Below are 21,927 nucleotides of genomic sequence, written 5' to 3'. Positions count from 1 at the left end.
AAGATGTCTCCTCACAAAGCTGGAGAAACCTCATCCCCCAAAGCAAGGTATTAGCCATAAACAAATTATCCACTTCACCTTTAAGCAACTAGGACATCTGAAAAGCTGTCTTGATTAATGATTTTTTTTTCAAGTCAGTAATATCAATAATTAGGTTTGCTACTTTGTAAATGTCAAGTTTTGAGCACATCCCAACGTGCCAAATTATAGGAATATGGCACCCAAACTCAAGGATATTACAAATACCCCAGGAAAAAAGAAAACCCTTTCAAATAAATTCCTATCTTCTGTTTTATGTTATAAATGGGAGAAATATGAGGAAAACACTGGCTTGTTATTTATCCTCAATGGAGGTCATGCCTCAAAATTTCCAAGAGACACTCAGTTAAACCACTGCGCATTCCCAAAATGAATAAATCTTGTTAGTTTCTGAGTTCCAATATGAACATGATAAACTAGAATATTTAAAACCACAAAGCCTATTTACAGCAGTAGCTTAATAAAGTGTTGGGTTGCTAGGGGCTTTTTTTTTTTTGTATGAATGAAAAAAAAAAGTCACTTCTCTTGGTTTTAGCTTTCAGCTTTCACCATCTGACCTATCCAACATCTATGGTCTGCAACTTCTACTTTCCATTCCCAATACAAACAACTGCTTGAACTCAACAAATCACCATCCTGGACTGTAATCCATGAACCAAGTAAACTCACTTTTTGAGGGACAGATCAGGCTCACTGCAGCTTTGGTCAGCTCATGGGATGCCAGCTTTATGCATTTGGAGAACCTGCCTTCCTCACAAATTTAACTGGAGGCACAACAAAGCTCCACAGTCAGCCTTGTGTCCTTTTCCCTGTGTCTTGCACTAAACAGATGCTGAGTCACATTTCTTCCCAAATTGAAAATGCAGCAGTACAGCAGACCAGACATGGTTCACCAACCCAGTTCTGCTGGAGCAGCTGAGACTGGACACTACAGTTTTAGGACGGTGGCTACAACTCTTTCTTGTGGAACATCAAATTCTGGGGGGAAGAAGCTTTATCTAAAACAAATTTCAAAAGACATGAGCCAAAAGACATGATCATACAGTTCAGTACAGAATTCACACAGTGCTGCATCATCTCCACCATCCTTAAAAGACTTTTTGCCTCCCCAGCTGACAAACACATGCATTTCCAAACAGCTCTAGAATTGCTTTACATCACCAGGAATTTACTGTCCAAACAGGTCTGTAAGAACCAGTCCCTGGACTTGAAAAATAATACTAAAGTGATGGTGCTATGCCATGCACAACAATCCACTGCTACAGTCTGCAAGGGCTTATAGATGCGTCCTTGAATCTGAATGAAGGAGAAAAGCCAGGTTTAAGGAATAAAACATCTCTTGATTCTCTCATCCCTTGTTCAAGACACATATCAGTATTAGCTAACACACTGAGTTAAACATACAACTGTCAGCAAGGCTCAGAGAGAGAAAAAACCCCAAGAAAATAAACCAAAAAAACTAAATTACTTTTTAGTGAAGATATTCCAAAGGCACCAATTTGCTGCACAGACTTTGATCTGTATAATAACGAGCTCAGATAAGAGATGTCCATGGAGGAGTGAGGAAGTTCCTGTAATTATCTGTTGACAGCTGCAGCTGTAAGGACAAGTTATTACTCCAAAATGAGAGCACCCTCCTCTGCAGCATAAATTCAGTTTCCTCATGGACTCAGTACTTCCCAAGGCAGCTGCCTGGAGCACCCCTCAGCTTCCTGATTCAGGGACTTAGCAGGCTGATTAATGCCTGGTATGCACCAACCGGGTCACAAGGCAGAAATGCCAGAGAAGAGGTTTCCCAAAAGAGTGTCCCTTTAAAAAGCCAGCTTCATTCAGGTCCCTCTGGAGAAGTGTAGTGAGGAAGAGGCAGAGGAGCCTGTGATTTTCCTAATGGCCAGTGACAGTTATCCGCAAAATGCTGCCAGGGAACAGCATACCCTCAAATAGTTTAAGGCACTGATGACCTTAAGGACTTGATAGCCAGTCTGTTTCTAGCTTTTCATCCTTTGAGGCTAGTTCTGTTCACGCTGTCCTCTAAATAATTCAGCAGACGGTTTCATGAGATATGTACACAAATCATGGACTCTGCACCCACCACCGATAAGCAAAATACAATTTCACAGGCACGTGGGATAAGTCACCTCTACCATCTCCTGGTCTTTTACTGAGCAGCACAGCACACTTCGTGCAAGAAGCACCATCCAAACCCAGTGTAACCAGTGAAAATGTCACACTGGCTCTCACAGAACCCAACCACAATCGCCCATGCAGAGCTTGGCAAAGCCACCACGGGCCCTCCCAGCACGGCAGAGCAGAGTGACAGGGCGCGCTCACTCCATGCCCCCGCAGCAGGGATCCCAGGGGCGATGTGCCACGCCCGGGCGCTGCAGCCCCCGCCTGCCCGGGTGGGGCCGCCCCTGCCCTGCCCAGGGCGCCGCAGGGAGCGGGCAGAGCGGTCACCTCCAAAGGAGCCGGGCTCTCGCCGCTGGCTCCCCCTCCTTGGCACGCCGAGCACTGCGACTTGCCGAGGGACACTGCGCCAAGCGCAGCCCGACACCGGGGCACTCGCTGCCCGGGAGGGAGAGAAGCGAGCGGCATCGGAGCCTTCCCGAGGCATCCGGGCAAGCGGCAGCCCAAAGGCAGGCTCGCAGGTCGTGTGCCACAGCCGAGGGCTGCAGCGTAATTGCTACGGAGCTCAGCAGCGACTGGAAATCGTGCTTGGCACATGCTAACTGCAGGAGCAGCAGCGACCATGTGCTCCAGGATCGAAATATTAATGCAGATGGGACAGCAAAGCTGGGTCAGGTTATGTATTTTTACATATATAATATTAACACAGACGACCAGCAAAGCTGCATCAGGTTTCTTTCCCCTCACACTGTTACACGACATGAATATTCAGCACCCACTGCTACATGCTACCTTTAAATCTGTGCTTTTCCAGCTTTCTATTCAAGAAGTTCAGGGAACAGGTGCAGAATCTGAGAAAAAAAAACAGAGCTATCCCATCCCCTGGAATAAAAGAATGGCTGCCATGTAACACCTTAAAAGATCTTGACCTTTATCTCCTCATTGACTGCTTGTTACTACCTGCCTCCTATTTTTAAGACGCTGCTTATGAGCAGAAAGCTAGAACTTTTAACTTACATGTAGGCATTCCTTATGATTAAACAAACTACTGGGTTATTTTTGGTGAGGGAGGAAAAAAAGGAAAAAACTGTTGACAACTCAGGGATGCCACTACTGAGGTGCCCAGGTAGTCTGAGCAGGTATTTTGGACTTGAAAGAACACCCCTGATTTTTTCCCAATACTTCCCTAGCCGACCAAGTTAGGCTACTTACATGCAGTTTTGGTGAATTCAAGACACCTGAAAGACTTTTAGTAACAGCTTTAGTGGGCACATTTTAGCTGCTGTGTCCTGCTCACACTCTCCTTTTCTAATCATTGTCCCTGGACAAGAAAATGACTTGAGAGAGCTGCTGAAGCATCACCAATTCCAGCCCAGGAACATGAACTCTGCTTCTGGCTCACCTTAATGCACCAAACTAGAAGCTGCAGAAAATAAATTAGCCAAGGCGGCTGCCCTGGAGATGCAGCAGGAGCAGAGAGCAGCCACAGCACGGGCTACCCACACTCAGGAATTGCATCCAATTGCTCAGCAAACACAAACTGATTGCCCAGTCATTTACCTACCATACACACCACGGGGGGATGTGTAACAGCTTAGGCATGGACAAATGACAGGATAAAAAAGCAATGTGCTCACTTTGTCCCTCTCTCACTCTCAATGAAAACTCAAGCTTCACACACTAAGAAAGAATTGCCTGATAAAACTGAGAAAGTAAATAACGTCTCAGCTCACTAATAATTATCAGCAGTTTCTTTCCCCCTCTGTAACAAATATTTCCCACCATTTACTTGAAACAGACACTACAGGTCTGTTTCAAGGTCACTGTCACTCCTGTTACCCTGAACATCAAAAGACACAAAACAGACAGCATTAACCTCATTACCCAAATCAATTACTCAAATACCCTTTTTCTCTTACAGGAAAAGGAAATATCAGTCTGGAAAACAAAGGAAAAACTCAATCCAGCCAGCAAAGTTTTCCTGGAGGGAAAAATAGGGATGAAATTTAGATAGCAGAAGGGTACCTTCTCAGGATAACTGACCCTTCCTTAACACAAACACACTGAAGCACATGTAGAAACAGCCACTTAGAAGCAGCACTGCTACGGTCATCTCTGATGACATCCTGGAGAACAGACAGTAGCACTTTTCATACAATAACCAAAGGTTGAAACAGCCATTTTAAGAAGCAAATTGTTGAGCACTGCAGGTCTACCTAGCCCTTTGTGTCATCCAGCCAAAAGCATCCATTAAAAATCCCCTCCAATTCAAGACCTATTAGTTTATGGACACATAAACCAAAGTGCAAATGACATTGTTTTCTGTGAGATTGTTCTGTCACTCACCACTGTATTGCTCAACAGAGGCATTCTTAGGTACAACATAACACAGATCACTGAACTAATCAAACTTAATAATTAATCTGTGCAGCAAGGATTTCTGGAGCCAGTCCAGTCACTATCACTGTTTCAGTCTGAAGTTCTGAGCCTGATGTTGTGCACGTGCACAGTAACAACTCATATCTGAGTGCAGCCTTGGTGGTATTCTGGCCAACTCTTAGCTCCATTTCTCACTTGGTACAGTCTTTCCAGGCTCATGTATTCCTAGTCTTAGAGTCATTATCCTACCTAAGGGAGGTACAAAAACAAATACCATAAAAACACCCATACCATGAAGTTACCTAGCATAAACTATCAGCAGGCTTCTTTAAGCATAAACAGTATTCAAACATTCTCCCTCAGGTTCATTTTAAACCATGTCTGGTTAAAAGCTACTGATGTGATTTCCAAGGCAGAGTGCACTTTCTCACCTCTAGTGCAGCATTAAACACCTCACTCAAAAGCAAAGTACTTCCTGCATCCAAAAATGATTCATTTTGTTGAATTTGCAACCAATGGTTCCCCTCACCACCACAGGAAGTGACTTCCACAGAACATTTCACCAAGCAGCAAGAACAGGTCCCACCTGAAAAATCACTGACATGAAGTCAAGCAGAAAGCACTGGAATTACTGTAAAACTCAGCAAACCTTACTTCTGGCAGAGGGCTGGCCGGCTTCGTTAGGATTCCTCCCACATAAACAACGTTGGGTAGCGTAGGTCTCGGAAACTCCAGCGCTACATCAGTACAAAGCATCCACAGGCTGGATCCATGCACCAAGTCATACATGGACCGCTCTGGAAGAACCTTGTGTTTCTGCATTATCCTTTCATATTTTGGCAGAACCAAAAAACTGACTCCAAATCTTGAAATAAGATAAACAACAGTATTTTTAATCCTCTCGAATAGGTTCATGTGATCCGTGAGCAGCGAGTTAAATTCTGGAACGTAGGACAGGGGAGCCGGAGCGCCCACTTCTGCTGGATACCAGAGGCCAGTGGAAAACACGGCGTACTTAACCCCCAAAAGATGGGCTAGAACAAATCCACACATCTCGTTGGGATCTACCAGGAGCAGGTCAAAGTTCTCCTGTTTGAGGGCACGCATGAGGTTGCGGTTGCCGACGATCATGTCACAGTTCTTGGAGTAGTGGTCCAGGATGTCGAAGAGCTCGAGGGCGGTCAGCCTCCCCGAGAAGATGCTCCTCATCTTGGACTGGAGGAAATCATCCGAGGTGCTGCTGTTAAAGATCCCTGGGTAGCGCTGCAGTCTGTAGTGATTAGATGGAGGAATCTCTCTGCCCTCAGAGAGGAGAAACACTGTCTGGTGACCTTGGTCATGCAAGGCTGAGGCCAGAGTCTTGAAAATATAAAGATGGCTTTCAAACATAATTGGCGGCACAACAACGATTTTGGCAGCCCTCGCTATCCCAACAGCACTCCACAGGAGAATGAAGGCTGGAGCGTACGGCTTCATAGCTGCAAGGAGAAATCAGAGCATTACATCACAGACAACAGGACTGCACTTTGCTGCTTAGGCACACCACCCTTCAGTTTGCATGGTTACAAGTTCTTCTCTGATAGTTACCCACAGGCTTCAAGTTGCTCTCCTTCAAGCTGCAACTTTACTCTGATTTTAGCATAACATTATCTGGGGTTTTGTTTTCACATAAGCTAACAGGTCAGAGAAGATAGAGGACTTTTTTCCTCCTAAAAGGACATGCAAATTCCCGCCATGTTTTTCTTTAGAATCAATGATGATCAGATACATAGGAGTGGAAAGCAAAAAATCAGGCAGGAAGATGCTACCACTGAGTAAGAACCAACTTTGAGCCTCCAAAAATGACACTCTGCCTACAAGAACAAATGTAATAACAGGAGTTAGTACTGCACACGTGAACACGGCAACTTCCACTGAAGCACTTGATGCTCAACCTACTTAAATCAGCACTTAAACACCCACTTCAACACCAGCTGAAAAACCCCATTGCCATCCTGAGAGCACTGCTCCTGACAGCAGCACACTGCTGGGGAAAGGGAAAATACTTTTCACACATGGCTGGGTGATTTAAAATGCTGTATGCAGCAGAGGAAAGCAAAGTGCCTCAGAAGCACAACAAGGACATGTCAGAAAATCCTCAGTCACCATCACCCTCCTAGGACAGAGAAATGAGTACAAGCCAAACCAAACAATCTGCTCTTGCCTCGTGCCAAACCAATCCAGGTGGAAGCCTGAGTCTGTTGCAGTGTCCTTCCTAAATAAAAACAACAGATAGCACTGCTACTCAGTCCTTCTTATCTCCTTATGGTATAGCCATACAACCCTCCTCCCTCCTGAGATTGCTCAGGACTTTCTCTTAGTTAATGTTACATGGGTTACCAGCTAACAAATAGAGCATTTTATATAGCTATTTATAAATTACTACATTCCTATATGCATATTATGTAAAAATTTTAAGGGTTTTTTTGGGTTATATTACTCTGTAGCAAGTTTTCTGAAGGATGTCCCTTTCAGGTAGCTGTAGGCAGCAGTTAGATCTCACCCGAGCTTCTTTTTCCCCCTAGCTCCCTCAGTTACTCCTCACAGGAATTACTCTCCAGATCCTTCACCAGCTTCACTGTCCTTGTCAGGATGTGCTCCAGCACCTCCACATGGTTCATGAGGTGAGAGGCCCAGACTGGACACAGCACTCAAGGTGTGGTCTCAAAGGGCCAAGCACAGATGGAGAATCACTGCCCTGGCCCATGCTCAGTTATCCTGAACAGGACCCTGCTGGAGGGTTATGCTCCTTAGCTAAGAAAGGTGTTAGGAAAAGGAAGTAAACACAGTTCACCAATGAAACATCCAAGAAAAATGATGACTCAAACTCAGAAAAACCCCAATATTGATTCCATGTCCCCATGCTAGAAGCGTTCCCACGGTATTGAGTTACTCCTGTCAACAAGAGCGATATTACAAAAGCACGAACGGAGGCGCAGGACTGGGAAACTCAGTTATGTTTTATCAGCAGCACAAATCAAAGGTTCCAGGAGCCTGAGGGCCCCTGAGGATCCAACACGCTGCCACAGGCCAGCTCCACTTCCATGTCCTGATGCAAGGCCTAGAGCACAGCACAGAAGAGACAATCCTTAGCCCTAAGGCATAGTTTCCATGGCTGGGGTGACACACGTGTCACCAAAAGCCATGGGAACTACAGCTATCCTTCCCCTAGGATGTCGACAGTGTTTCCCCACTGCTTCCTGTCCCCACACTTACCTGGCAGCCAAGTTTTAAACAGGAACCACATGGCACATGCTACTCCTTGTGAAGGTATTATAAATACTAACATGAAAACCTGGCCATATAACTAAAACCATTTACCAAACATTATTTTTTATCCTCTTGCAGTGTATCACTGTCAAGAGATCACACAACACACTTCCCTGGCAGTCTCTACCTTGTGATATCCTCAGAACTGGTAAAACAATCACCACTTCTCAAAAACCTATTATGCAACTCCCCTTTTCAACATAAGCACCTGCTGCCACAGGAGCTGGAAAATATATGTACAGGACCTGCCAAGCCATAGCAAAATATTAAACACATGATGCTATTAGAGCAAGGCCGATTAAGTGACATTTTTACTGGGGAAAATTGCATTGACCTTCTATTGAACTTCTGCCAGGAACCTGCAGCCTCATCATTTCATACCCTGGCCAGACCGAAGCAGGGAGCTCGGGTTTGAATTCTGCAGGAACAAGGGCAATAGTAACAGCATTCTGTAAGCCAATTCATCACCAGCCTGGGAGACTGGGCAGACAGGGACTGGGGAGTGGGTGGGTGCCTGGTGCCATCAGCAGGGAATCAACACACAACCACCCAAGCTCAGCTCCAGGCTCTCTCCCAGACACTCCCCCACTCCAAGGGCCCTCAGCAGTGAGCTCCCCCAGCACAGCAGGTATTCCCCTGGGACACTTGCCTATTCCAGTGGGAATTTCTGCTTCAGCCCATCTCCCCAAGCAGCAGGCAGCACCCAGGCACAGAAGTCTTTACAAGTGTCAGGACAAGGCCAAGGTGGTGCTCAGCTGAAGCCAGCTAGTAAAAACCAGAGCTCAGGGATTCTTCCTACTAACTCCCAGCCACAATCCAGCTGTCAACTCCCAGAACAAATCACTGGCCAAAAGAAATAAACATCCAAGGATCAAAGGATAAAAGGATCAACATCCAAGGCAACTGCCTTCTGTTTCTGCACACCAGAAGCATGAAAGCAACTGTCAGGTGTCCTGAGAGAAAAGAGGAAAAAAAAAAGCCCAGAGACACAGAATGATGCATTTCTCTAAGATGGTTGACAATATAAAACCATTTTGTACTTCTATCTTAAGTCCTTCTTCTTAGGATTTGCCTCCATTAAAGGTGACTGTTTTGGCATCTGAGCTGCCATGCAACATTCTTTTATCACAGAGGGTGAAAAGGAAAATCCAAATTTGCTAACACTTTAAAAAACCCCCAAAACATAACACCCAACCAAACAACATCCATAAAATCATCACTGAATTGAAGCCATTCCTTTCAGCCAAAAAGGCCCAAAACCAAAGATAGGGAGAAAGGCCAGATGCAGAGCGGCATTATAGTAGTGAAACCAGCTACTCATTGTAAAGGGTTTTCCTATTGGAACATAACAAGAAAAAGTTAATGTATAACTTCTTGATATGCCTTTAACTTTATGAGCAGCTGTTGGAGTAAGTTTAATGACTTCTGTGTGGGGGTTTTCAAATGAAAGAGGAAGCATGAGTTTTAAAGTGTTACAGAAAATCAAGCACACTCCTGGACAGTCAGACTGTTGGAACAGTTTTCAGCTGACCAAAACACTTCTAAATCACAACTGTTTTTTTTTTTTAAGGAAGTATTTTTCCATTCACCCAGAAGAACCAAGCAGAACCTACAACAAGAAGTGTGACTACACAGAAAATAATGACTTTCAGAATTAAAAAATAGGAGGGAGGATCTTCTCCTCCCTTTGTCACAAAGTTTGATACTTGAAGGCTGGGCAATGTGGAAATGAAGTAATGACTTTGAAATAAGTGTAGTGCTTGCTGACTTGTAGAATACTAATTTAAACATTAAGACTTAATGTCATTTATATAAACATCAATCCTAAATTATTTTAGATGAATTCCAAGTAATAATTGGTATAACAGTCAATTAAAGTCCTAGAACACGTACCCAAGATTACATTTAGATTTGCTGCCAATCCTTAATAATCTGCTAATCACTGCTAATAGAACTTATTGGCATGTTTGAGGGCTTTCTCCTGCTTTACACTCCTGGCTGCCTACCTGTTCTTTCTGAAACTCAGAAATAGCTATTTTCATGCCAGCAATATCATTATCCACATTTTCCTCCATGGTAGAGAGATCCAGAAGCAGAAGAGCCTCTCACTCGCCTCCATCCAGCACAGCCTGAATGCAAACTGCACCCACATTTATCACTACTCAAAAGATTAAACAGTTCTTAGGCATAAGGACATAAAGAGTCCTTTTTATTCACTAACCAAGAACACTCCTGACTTCAAAAGCAGCACAGGAAGTTTGACAGAGCTTCAGTTCAGCGATTCAATCTGCTTTTTTGAGTTCCTCCCTCCCATTCAGCCTTTTTTTAGATCTGTTAAGATTTGCAAGGTTTACCTGGGCAGTTTGAGCAGGACCTCTTCTGGGAAAGGTGCCCTTCATCCCAAACAGCAGCACTCTCTGACAGCAAAGGAGCAATCTCCGAGCTGCTGATCACTCACCTTACCCGAAGGGCTCAAATTACTCATTACCATTCCAGAGACAGCACAGGTTAAAGGAACAGGCTGCCACCTCTGCAAGCCCAAATCTGGGAGCTGATTAGCAATGAAATGACTATGCCCAAATGGAAAGCTAATGTGTGCATCCCAGGAATATTATTATTTTTTAAAGTGGGGAAATGTGAGATTTTCATGTAATTCAGCAAACCAGCAATTGCCACAGTTGTGGTGCTAACATATAGATTTATTCCCTCATCTTGCTCTCAGTATTGTCCCCCTCCCTTTACTACAGCTCACTACACAAAACTCCTTATTTTAGAAGGAAGAACACAAACCGCTCTTGAAGCTGTAAACTCCCTAAAACTTGACATTACTGTCTGAGCCAATTGGAACAAAAAGGCAGAAACACCATTTTTTCATCTTACCTTTTTTCCAAAAGAAAGGTGTATAAACTTGCATTAAAAGCTGCAGATCTGATGCAGTTTTCACACAGGTAGAGGGACATTGACCAGTTTCCCGTTACATACAGCAACCACCCATGCCAGGGTGGTTTTCTCCCAGTGAGGCCTATTTGGCCTTAGCTATCCCACCTGAGGTCAAAAAACTGGAATCATGAGCAGGGCAGTGTCACCTCAGGAGCCAACCCCACCCCACCATGCCCAACTGCAGCCTTCACCACAGATAAACACAAGCAGGGTGTTCATTCCTTTTAAGACCAGATGTACTGTAGCTGTAGGAGGAGACGTGGTTGAAAGCATAGCAAGAGAAACGCTGAGGGAAGCTGCAGAAGAACTGGTCACAGAGAGCACTACAAACTGCCTCTGGGAAAAACCAAAAAACCCATAAGCATTAGCTGATTATAGTTTACTACTGTTCTCAATAGAAAGGAAGCATTAAAACAGGGAAAGAAATGACCACTGATCCCAATTGTTGCCTGACATTACCCAATTGAGTGCCACTCCAGCCCTGCCCACTCCAAACTCCATTGACATGAGCGTACTTTGTGTGCAGTTCTGTTTGCTTTAGCTGCTATTAAAAACAGTTTTACAGGTAAAACATGATACCCATCCTCCAGAGGCTTGTGAACACCTCACTTACACAAACACAGAGCCAAGCCCTACAACCCAGGCTGCCTGACCAAAGGCCCTGTAAGCAAAGCCTTTTATCAAGCCCCAGATAGGCAGGAATGATTAACAGTAGGCACTTGCAGTTAGGTATAATGCTGAAAGACAAATAAAATACTTCAAGACAAAGCAAAGGTTTCACTAGTCCTGAGTACAGGATGATTCTATGCTAAAAATGCAGTACTCAACCCAAATCTTAGCTGTGCCAGCCAAATACACGCAGTTGATAATAAAGGCAAAATACAAATACACACAAATATGCATGAAGTACATTGATTCCAAACCAAAGGAGTGACCAGAGAAAACAAAAACTCTTCCCTTTTGCACATCCCTCAACAAGTCTGATTTTTCACATTTCCCCCAAATATTTTAAGATTTAACAGCACTCCACATCAGCATTTTTTTTTTGCTGAGCACCCAGAAATGGTACCTATGTGAGGAAACACACTTGACCACATTATGTCTGACAGCACATCTCAGAATATAATTTTATCGTGGAGACAGGAAGATTTTAATTAATGGCATAACAGACAACAGTAAGGAAGACCATTATCTTCAAGCAAAACCTTGCCTCCTAACCATTCCTTTAGGCAGGGAAATGTAAAACATGTTCTTAGCCCATAATACTGTTTGCTGTGCTGTACATATTCCACAGGCAATCCGAAATACCCTACTCCTTTAGGAGCATTACAACATCACAGTCAGCATTGCACAAGATGACTTGAGGCAGCAAACTGCAGTTTAAGATTAGGAAGCTCTTGGTACTAAGTGACCTGCATGCTGAAAAGCAGCAAAAAAGCACCAGAAATGCAGAAACGTGCAGAGCCTGGGAGCAACAAATCAGGAAATCATCTGGGAAGAGACTCTGGCACAAGGCATTGTACAGCCTTTGGATTTCTGTCCTTAGATTTTCTCTATCACACATCCTGTTACTAATTGCTGAGGCACAGTGTATGCTGTGATTGCTATTCTGTGTTGCAATGTTTTAGATGAGTGGTGTGATTTGGCTTCCAACCACAGGCTCCTTTTTTCAACTAAATGAATAAATTAAGAAATTAGGAAGACACGTGTATCAACAAGAGCAGGTTTTTGCATTTGCTTTGTAGAGTCTCCCAAACAACAGCTCCTATCCAATGGCTGAAGCACTTCAAAGAGTACAAGAAAATCTCATCCACAGACAAAAGAGGAAGATTTATAGGCATTACAATGTTAGACTTACTGTGTCAGCTATGCAAACAGCAAAGGAGCTGTTAAGAGGGAGTCAAAAGGATATGCAATTTATGAAACCACTTTTAGTAACCACTTACTGTATGTGCAACAGGTTTTATCAAACATGGAAGGGTTTTACCTAAGCTTTTGTACTCAACCATGGTAGAAAAAGGATTTTAGAAATCCTCATTTCACAGGTAGCATGGCAGAAGAGGCAGTTCTTCAAAATAAAGGTTCTACAGTTTATACATAACATTTTCAAAAAGCATGCCAGTAGATGGATCTTTCAGAAGTCACATGGGAACAGAACTCCTATGCAAGGCATTCTGTCCTACTGAAATAACTTTAGAGCAAGTTACCAAAGTATAACACTCCTGGTAACACTTCACACTGGCTTTTGGAAAGAAGCGCTCTGTGGTTCTTCATGGTTAGGGAAAACTGCCCCAAACTTCTGAAAACACTGATCATATCTAAAAAGATTAAATACTTACCAATATTATCTTTATAATGGTTCTGTTCTAAATCTACTCAGGATTTCCAAATCTATTAAGAGCAACAATTTGATCTTTTAATCAAGACCCTTAAAATGTACATGCTTTGGAGTCATAATGCTGCAGTAGTGACCGTATCAGTCAAAATCTGATTTCCCTGAGAGTAAAGGATTCAAGTTTAATTAAATATTTTCATAAGGTGAACTAAGTTGCAACAGGGCCAAGGCATCTTCCACTCCACATGACCTACATTCCTTAACACTCCACGCACTAAAACTGAGCAAACAACGCACAGCAAAAATTATAAACTTTACAGAAGGTCAGCATTGTACGAGCATCCATTTTCCAAGTTCAGCCCAACTAACTGCATGGAATTGAGTTTCATCAAGATTTTAAAACCTGTGAAACATTAACCTCTGTAGACCTACCAGGTAGGGTAATCAAAACAAATCAAAACACATTCTTGAATCATTTCAATAACCCAAATAAAAGCAAATAGAGCAAGAACAGCCAGTCCTTTTTGCCCTGTTTTACACCGGGCATCCCAAACAGGGCATTTCAAGATCCCTATAATTTGTAACACTTTCCAAGGTGAGGATTAGCAAAGCCAAGCACTCGCACACTGCTCCAAAACCAGCGAGCCTTCCAGCAGGGCAGCCTGACTGGGTGCAGCAGCAGCTCAGATTTCTCCGCATTGGCGCTCTCCGTGACACAGCTCCGCTCCGTGCTGCCCATGGTTATCCCAGCCCTGGCACCTTGCAAAGACACCTGCTGCCTGCACAGCCCAGAGCCATCTGCTTGTGAGTGAGACACACACTCCTGGGGGAGAGATTTGTCAGCTTCACCAACACAACAGGAGAACCTTCCCTGACAAATTGCACCTCTTCCTTTGCAGCTTCTGGGAACTCACTCACTGTGTTTTGGCAACAACACCCAAGTCCCTTGACAAAGTCTCCTCAGCTCCTTGGAGATCTTCCCTCCAAGTACCCAGACCCGAAACCCTAAGTTCCTCCACCTGCTGCAGCCATTTTGGACTAGAAAGAACCAGAAATATTCCTGTGACATTAGGGCTGGAGGGATCAACAGAGCTTATTCCACATTTCCAGGGGACACCAGTGCTGGTGAAGACATTTTTTACCATCCCTGTTTCTGCTGTGTGACTACTGTGCCCTGAAGAGCCCAGGAACAGAATAACTCACCACAGGACTAAGCGCTGAAAATAAAAGGAAACTTTCTACCTGCAGAGAGGACAAGGCATAAGTGCCACAGGAGTTGATGGAGACAAAGATGCCTCCACTGAAGGGTCAAAGCTGCCCATGGTGTCTTTGCTCTCTCACTGGCATCAAAAGATAGGCTCAAAGAGCAGATGAACGAAGTGCCAAAGAGATGGAAAAAGGAAAAAAGAAAAAAACCTCACTCTGATTTTCAGTACTTGAATTAATGACTGGATCTCCCTTGCTATAACGAACCTCTGAAGAGGGGGCTGGAAGAATTGCAGTGCACTTTGCTGTGAGCCTAATTCCTTGGTGCCTGTAGTTATGTGCTACCATCACCCAAGCATGAATTCTGGCTCACAAACAAGCCCCAGGCCCTAAGACAACGTTAGTTTTAAACTGAAACCCATTTTACTGGGATTTTCACTTAACTTCAATAATTATTGGGGGGATGCTTTGCTTTTCACTCCAGCTGGCTTCAGCTTGGTACAAGCTCTCCCTGGTCACACCATCACATGACACCCAGTAGCACTCAATGAATTTCTTTGTTCCTTTTCTGACTTCATCCTATAGCAAATAAGCACATTTTAACAAGCCACACAAACACAATCACAAAGGAAACTATCACAGGTTTGTTTCAGCAGTGGGAAATACAACCTGGAATAAAATAAAAACACTGCATTTCATCATGCTTTGCTCTTATTCATCTCCATTAAAATAATTGCAACACCACCACACATGCCAAAAACATTTAGCTTATTCAGTCTGTTAATTAACAGCTTCTGTTTCGAAATTTACGGGTCGGTTTTCTTCAAATTCACTTGTTGTGTGTTGCTTTCAGATTTGTATTTTGAGTGCCTTCTTTCAACTATCTCCTGGTAGAATCTGGGCCTAGAGTAAGGATAAAAGGGTAGTGTAACAGCTTTCCTGTATAGTTTAATCCTGAGATTCTGATTTTAAGAGCAAAACCATATCACTTACCAGAGCTACAGTGGACAGAAACGAACTTGGGAATCTTCTAGAAGGAACAAAACACACTCCAGTAAGGGTTGGGACTTTTTATGTTTCTGCAGCTGTACAAAAATTTTAAACACACATAAGCTTCCTGCAAATTTCTAGCACTAGTAGTTGAGTAAGACTAGAGTATAATTCAAGAAAGGAAAATCTAGAGTATAATTCAAAATGTAAAGACAAGATTTGTAGATTTTCCAAGACAGTCTGACACTTCAGTACAATCTGTTAATTCACAAACACTAGGGCAAAGAGAAAATAAATCCAAAGATTACACAGGGTCAAGACAAAGATGATTCCCATATCCAAGACCACAATTCCCAGAATAACCTGGGTGTAAAACCAAAACAAATGAACAATAATCCATCCAGGTACACCCCAAGTGGTTCTACACATGCATATGTCTGTTCCTACCCACCAAAATGGCACTTGCCAGGTATTCCTCCACTTCTGGAAAGCAACTAAACCTTTCTCAACATGAACACTGCAGAACAATAAATACCTGATGGGGGTTTAAAACAGAAATAACTTCATAGTCTATATCTGTAGTTATTTCATTGGTAAGGAGTTTAAGGCAAGACTTATCTAATAAAAGTATAGTCTGCAACAAAATTATTTGGAATACTCCAATCCTCAAGTGTACTGCCACAAAAATAAAGCTAATTGATAAACAAGCAAATAATTACCAAACTGTCACAAAGAGCAGTAATTAATGACTTATTAGGAGTGGTTAAAGAAATATGACAGCTTCACTCCTATATTTTACACACTCAGATCTGTTTCTCAAGATTCTCAACTTAAAAAAAAAAAAAAAAAAAAAAAAAAAAAAAAAAAAAAAAACAACCCCAGATAACCATCAACTGTCCTTGGGCAAGTTTCCACACAAGTCCTCACAAGACTGACAGCAACAGCTCCCATTTCCTTTCAGCCCCACAAGTCATGGATGCCCCAAGCACTAGACTGGCCTATCCAGACACATTTCTGAAATAATACACATGGAATTCTCCACTTTGTGCTGCTGGGAAGCAAAATGTGTGTGGACAGAGCTTCACATGGACACTTTAAGCTTGATTAAAGTGATACAGTTTTGTGTCCAGGGACCAATCACCACACCCATCACCACACACCCCTCAAAGCTCAGTTTCCAGAAATAATTTTCTTCTAAGGACCAGCAAGGCTTCATCAGGGGTGCAATCCTTCAGTGAAGCTTTGCTGGCATTCACAGCACATTGATGCACAGGTTTGAACCGAGCTGTGGTGACTTTGGGCCATGCCAGAGCCAGCTCTCCAGGGGCAGCACCCCAGAACACTCCAGAGAAGGATACTGCTGCAAGGTCCACCTCAGGAAACCATGCTGCTAAAAAGAATTACTGCTGAACAGGTGTTTGCCTTTTGATCAATTGGCACAAGTGGCTTCCCAAGCAAACAAAAAAGAAAAAATCTAGTTCCTTGCAAACAGCAGCTATGATCTCTAATAACTATCTCATTTTAAAAATCCCTAGCACTCACAAATCTGAAGCAGCTACTAGATGAAGTGCTAGCTTTGTTTGCTTTGTGCTAGCTTTTTTGTGATTTTTTTTTTTTTAAAGACAGTACTTAATTTTTGTTCAAAGTTTTTTCAATACTTTTAAAAACATCAATTTCATGAATTGGTACTCCTGGCACTAAAGCACCTTATTCATTTGACTTAAGTCAAATAACTTTCAAACCAGATGGGGGCTGCCAAAAAAACCTAAAACAAAATACAAAATATGTAACTGCATCTCAATCTAAATGCAGTTTAGATTAAATCCTGGACATCTACAATCAATGTTTGAAAGTTTTGGTTACACTTATGCACTCCATCTTCAGTTATAAGAAATAAGAAATAAACAGTTATAAGAAATAAATTGTTATTTATAAGAAATAAACAACTTTTTCCAGACTGGTGGTGAAAATAATTTCTCTAATGGAATATAGTCTTGAATTAAGAAACTCGAAAGGTCCTCAAACTTCTACACTCACACTGTTACCGCCTTCTAAGTATAAGACACAGCTTTAATATTTCATTTTTTTTAAAGCATGCTGTTTCTGCAGGGCATCAAGGCTCACTTCCAGCTGAGAATCAGAAGCTGACTCAAGACTTCCCATTAACTCTCTTTAGTTACTGAGTAAGAAGGGAAAATAGTCTTAAGTTGCTTATTTTTTGTGCAGCTGAATCATTCATAGGAGGAGAGAACAGCACAGAGCAAAGAAGAAAGCTATGCTTGTTTCCCTATACAAATAAAGTTATGGGCATGACAAACCAGTTTATAGGCACAGTTTGGGCTACAAATCATTTAAACGCTTATTTCTTGCACAGAATAGCAGGACCTCACACCCTGAGCATTTTAACAGACATACATCCAAGTGTCATAAAAGATCAAAAACAATTCATCAAAAGGTTCAAGAAACCTTATGTCACAAGTCTTGGAAATTTCCTCCCAGCAAAGCTGTCCTGGAGGAAGGACAGAGAATTCTATTAAATGCTTCCAGTGGATTTTACTTCCTGGAAAAACAGGGAGAAGAGCCCTCCACAATACCTATTCACAAACACTTGGAGCTGTATCAGAAAGTCAGTTTTCAGCCCAAAGATACTTTCTGAAACAACAATAAGAAGTCAATCCATGATGAAATTTTTGTGAGGACTAGAAATACCAACAAAGGAGGTGAATGATGTCAAATGCTTCTCACGTGTCAGCATTTCTCAAACACACTTCTGTTCCCTTCACAAATATGACTTTGTAATAATCAAAAAGAAATAAAAATATTTGTTGAAAGTCTAGAGCTGGAGGAAAAAAGTTAATTCATTTGCTAATCATCTCATGAATTTGATCTCACCACAAACAACCCAATAGGCTTTAATACTGCAGTAGGATTTCTCTGGTGAGTAAAAGGCAAGAGATTTGACCAATAAGGAACAAACCAAGGTAAATTCTTGTACTGTTCTGAAGGGAGAAACCTTCAGAAAGAGCAATGTGGACAAAAAGGACTTTAAAGAGCCCAAGTGGAAAACAGCAGGAAAGGTAGGCAAGGGCAACAAACGCTCAGCAGTTTAAGTCAAAACTAATGTATCTCATGGTCAAGAGCATCAATTAGAAAATAACCAAGTCAGGACAGAGGCTGTTACTTTTTTAATTAGCTCAGAACACTCTTCAAGTCGTAAGAAGAGTATTCCAGCAAATCATGTCCTCTGTGCATGTCTCAGCAGGGGCAGGGAAGGCCCCCCACACAAAGCCATGCCAGCGAGGCACAGCAGCCACGCACCCAGCTGCAATTGCCACGGCTCCATCGCCCAAAACCAGCCCACTGCTCCATTAGCACTTACTCAGCAAGTCACTCACACCGGCAAGGAGAGGACTCAGAGCTCAGGTGACATCACCCTGCACAGAAGAAGGATGCAAGATCATTTCAGATGTCCTCTCCTCCAGCCCTGGTTAATCTCATGGGTTTCTCCACCCAAATGCTGCTTTAGAGCAACCCAACTGTTTAGAAGCATCCTAAGAAAATAAAATCTACTGTTTATAAAACACTGACATGATTCTCACCTCTGAGTCTCAATATTTAAGACACATCACCAAACAAATATTTTCTTTGCTCAGGTTCCATAAACAGCTTCTGTTAACAGGAAATACAGACCAAAAAAAAAAAAAAAAAAAGAAAAAGGAAAAATAAGTCACAAGTATTTTGTGCTAAATAATCATTTCCCTGTACTTCAGCTGAAATATTTTCACAACAGCATGAAAGCTGTCTCTGAGCACAAGACTCCAGCACAAACTGGTTGGTCTTTTGGAAAAGAAAAGTTACTGCAGTATCCAGTGTTCGGCCTGGATCAATGACTGAAACAAGCGAACAAAAACAAGGAAATGTGAAGCAAAGGTTAATTGCACACTAGGTAGTGTCAGTGCTTTAAAACTAGCTCAGCTAAAAATCTAAGTGACCTTGTGTGATAATTGCTTGGAAAAGCAGGCAGCTTCAGACTGGAAACACTAACTAAGAAAATGTTGGCATAAAAGTCTGGAAATAAGTAATATCACGTGAATTATTCCCAAAACTAAGTAATTTGGCCATAACACGAAAAAGACATAAAATCCCATTTATTTAAAGGTGTTTGCGTTGGAGGAGAAGACCTTCAAGGATGCCTACTACTAGAGTTGCTCCCTGCTGTCCATCCCCAGGGAACTCTGAACAGCACGCAAAACGGGCTGCGCAATTTCCAAAAATTCCCTGTTGTTCCACAGCCAGGGCTCAAACGAGTAGGTTATTTAGAGAATAAGAGACAAGATGCCACTCGATACCCGCTTAAATACCACAACTTCAGCGATGTGTCGCCCAAAAAGTTCACGCTTCACCGTTTTCCTCCTTTCTGAGCCCAGCCGGGAGGCGCAGCAGCAATTACGCAACGCTGTTCCTTCAGAGGCGGCTGGGATGGAAACTGAGGGAATATCCAGCGAGGGCACTGCACCCCAGGCACTCTGGGAGCCATCCCAGGTCCCCACTGTCCCTCACACCGCATCCCCAAGCCGGGTGGCAACCCAACAAGGGAGGGGGGGGGGGGCTCTGCACGGTGCTGCCCGCGCTGACACCACCGCGGGGCCGCTGTCGGCGACAGCCCCTCACGGCGACACCAAGTAATAAACGGGGACCCGCCGAGACCGGCCAGAATTCGGCGTCCGAAAAGCGGCGCCTGCCCGCGTCCCCCCTGCCCCGCTCCCGCCCTCAGCACCCCGCGCGCGCCGAGCCCCTCGCGCGCGCCTCCCCTCAGGGCTGCGGAGCCGCCGCTGAGGGACCCCCGGGCAGGCGGGCGCCCCCTCAGCCCCCCACCCCGGCTCCCTCTTCCCTCACGGCGCTCCAACTCCCTCAAGGAGCAGCGGCAGCACCTGCCAGGCTTCCCCGCACTCGCCGCTGCGGCGCCGGACGAGGACCACGCCAGAGCCCGGCTGATGAGCGCCCGCCTGCCGCGCCGCACAGGTAGCTGCGCGCCGCCCCCGGGCCCCTCTCGTGTCCCCGCCCGAGCGCCCCTCACGAAAAGGGCGGGAAGGGACGCGTCCTTCTGGCGCCCCTCAGGACATGGCGCTCCCCCTCACCCCTTCAGCTCCCTCCTCAGGTCACACCGTCCCCTCGCTCGGAGGCACCGCATCGACGCTGCTCCCCTGCGCCTCCTTCTCTCAGCTCTCACCCCACGGCACGGCTCTCACCTCAGCTCCCCACTTCTCACCCCGACTTCCACGGCTCTTCCCCTGAGCCCTCCTCCCCCTTCCACAGCTCTTTCGCTCAGCCCCTCGACTCTCACCCACCCCATCCCCTTAAATGGCTTTCCCTCCTCCCGCTACACCAGACCCTCCACCGCAGGCACCCTTCCCCTTGCGGGAAGGCAAGAGGGCGAAGGTAGACTAGGACAAGCAGCGAGGTAGAACGACATTGCCTCTCCACCTCCCCACCCGGACCCTCCGCTCCGCTCCGCACCGCAGCCGGGACCCCTGGGCCCCCTCGGTACCGCCGAGGCCCCTCACCGCTCTCCCTTCAGGGCCGCTCCTCCGCGTCGCTGCCTCTGGTAAGGGGCCGACGAGCGCAGCTCCGCTCGGGGCTCTTGTCCTTCAGCCGGGTCCGCCCGGCCCGGGCTGCGGCGCTGCTGCGGCGCCGAGAGCGCCGGGCCCGCCGGTGCCTCCGCCCGGGCTCTGCTGCACCTGCTGCGGGGCTGGGCTGCCCTGCGAGCAGAGGAGGCTCCCTCGCTCCGTCCTCCCTCAACTTCGCATCACTCCGGGCTGCCCCCGCTCCGCCCCACCGCATGCACCGGCGCTGCCGCTCGCCCCCGCGTCCGGGGAAAGGCTCGACTGCCCTCCCGCCCCATGCACTGCCCCGCTGCCGGGACGGCGGGCAGCTCCCGGCACAGGGCAGCTCCCCTGGGCCCGCCTCTGGCGGGCGGGACCGGGACCGCCCCCACCAATCGGCCCCAGCGCGGCTGCTCTCCAGATCCTGCCCTTCGCCGGGGGCAGAGATACTTTCTGCCGGACCAGGATGCTCCAAGCCGCGTTCAACTATTCAGCCAACTAAGCACCAACTTAACGTTGTTATCGCGATTTCGCTTCCCCGACCGTCTTTAAATACAAGCATTAACTACCCAGTTGGTTTCACGTCTGTGTGGTTTGGGTGGATGCGGATTTGGGGTTTTCTCCCGTGTTATTTGTTCGTTGTCTAATAATGATATGTCAAAATATAATAAAGCTGTTATCGCATAGCTGACAGACAGTAAAGCTCTTAAAAAACAACAAGATTTGCCCCTCACCTCTCACACACTCCAAAGTCCAAACTTTCCCTGTTTCTTTTCACTTTCACGTTCACTGCAGTTTTTGCAATGAGCTTTAAAGGACAAGAAGTGTCAGATTGTCTTCCTGATTTGACAGATCAGGTTACTCCTTTAATAAAAGTGAAGGTTTAAGTTTCATCAGACAAAACAAAAAAGTTAATGAAATTGGAATGATAGGTTAATGAAACAGCATGATAAGAAAAATGAGCATAAGCTTTACATTGATTTCCATTTTAGTCAAGAT

The 21,927-nt window shown here is 44.7% G+C and overlaps 1 protein-coding gene across 3 annotated transcripts in view; it reads right to left on the bottom strand.

The window, feature by feature from the left end:
- Positions 1–21,031, bottom strand: part of UGT8 (UDP glycosyltransferase 8) — a 34,659-nt gene extending 13,628 nt beyond the window's left edge. The window contains exons 1-3 of one of the 3 annotated variants that reach the window (XM_058024177.1): positions 18,925–18,966; positions 18,705–18,759; positions 5,200–6,023 (exon numbers count right to left, since the gene is read on the bottom strand). In XM_058024177.1, the coding sequence (XP_057880160.1) occupies positions 5,200–6,021 (822 nt within the window). In that variant the 5' untranslated portion in view covers positions 6,022–6,023; positions 18,705–18,759; positions 18,925–18,966. Of the gene's footprint in view, positions 1–5,199; positions 6,024–18,704; positions 18,760–18,924; positions 18,979–20,889 lie in introns of those variants that run through there. The other 2 variants (XM_058024176.1, XM_058024178.1) reach the window with 2 other exon arrangements.
- Positions 21,032–21,927: the final 896 nt, after the last annotated feature.

Source organism: Melospiza georgiana, chromosome 5 (assembly GCF_028018845.1).
Source record: "Melospiza georgiana isolate bMelGeo1 chromosome 5, bMelGeo1.pri, whole genome shotgun sequence".
In the NCBI taxonomy this organism is placed as follows: domain Eukaryota; kingdom Metazoa; phylum Chordata; class Aves; order Passeriformes; family Passerellidae; genus Melospiza; species Melospiza georgiana.
The sequence above is the reverse complement of the archived record's forward strand: the minus strand, read 5'-3'. Positions and strand labels throughout refer to the sequence as shown.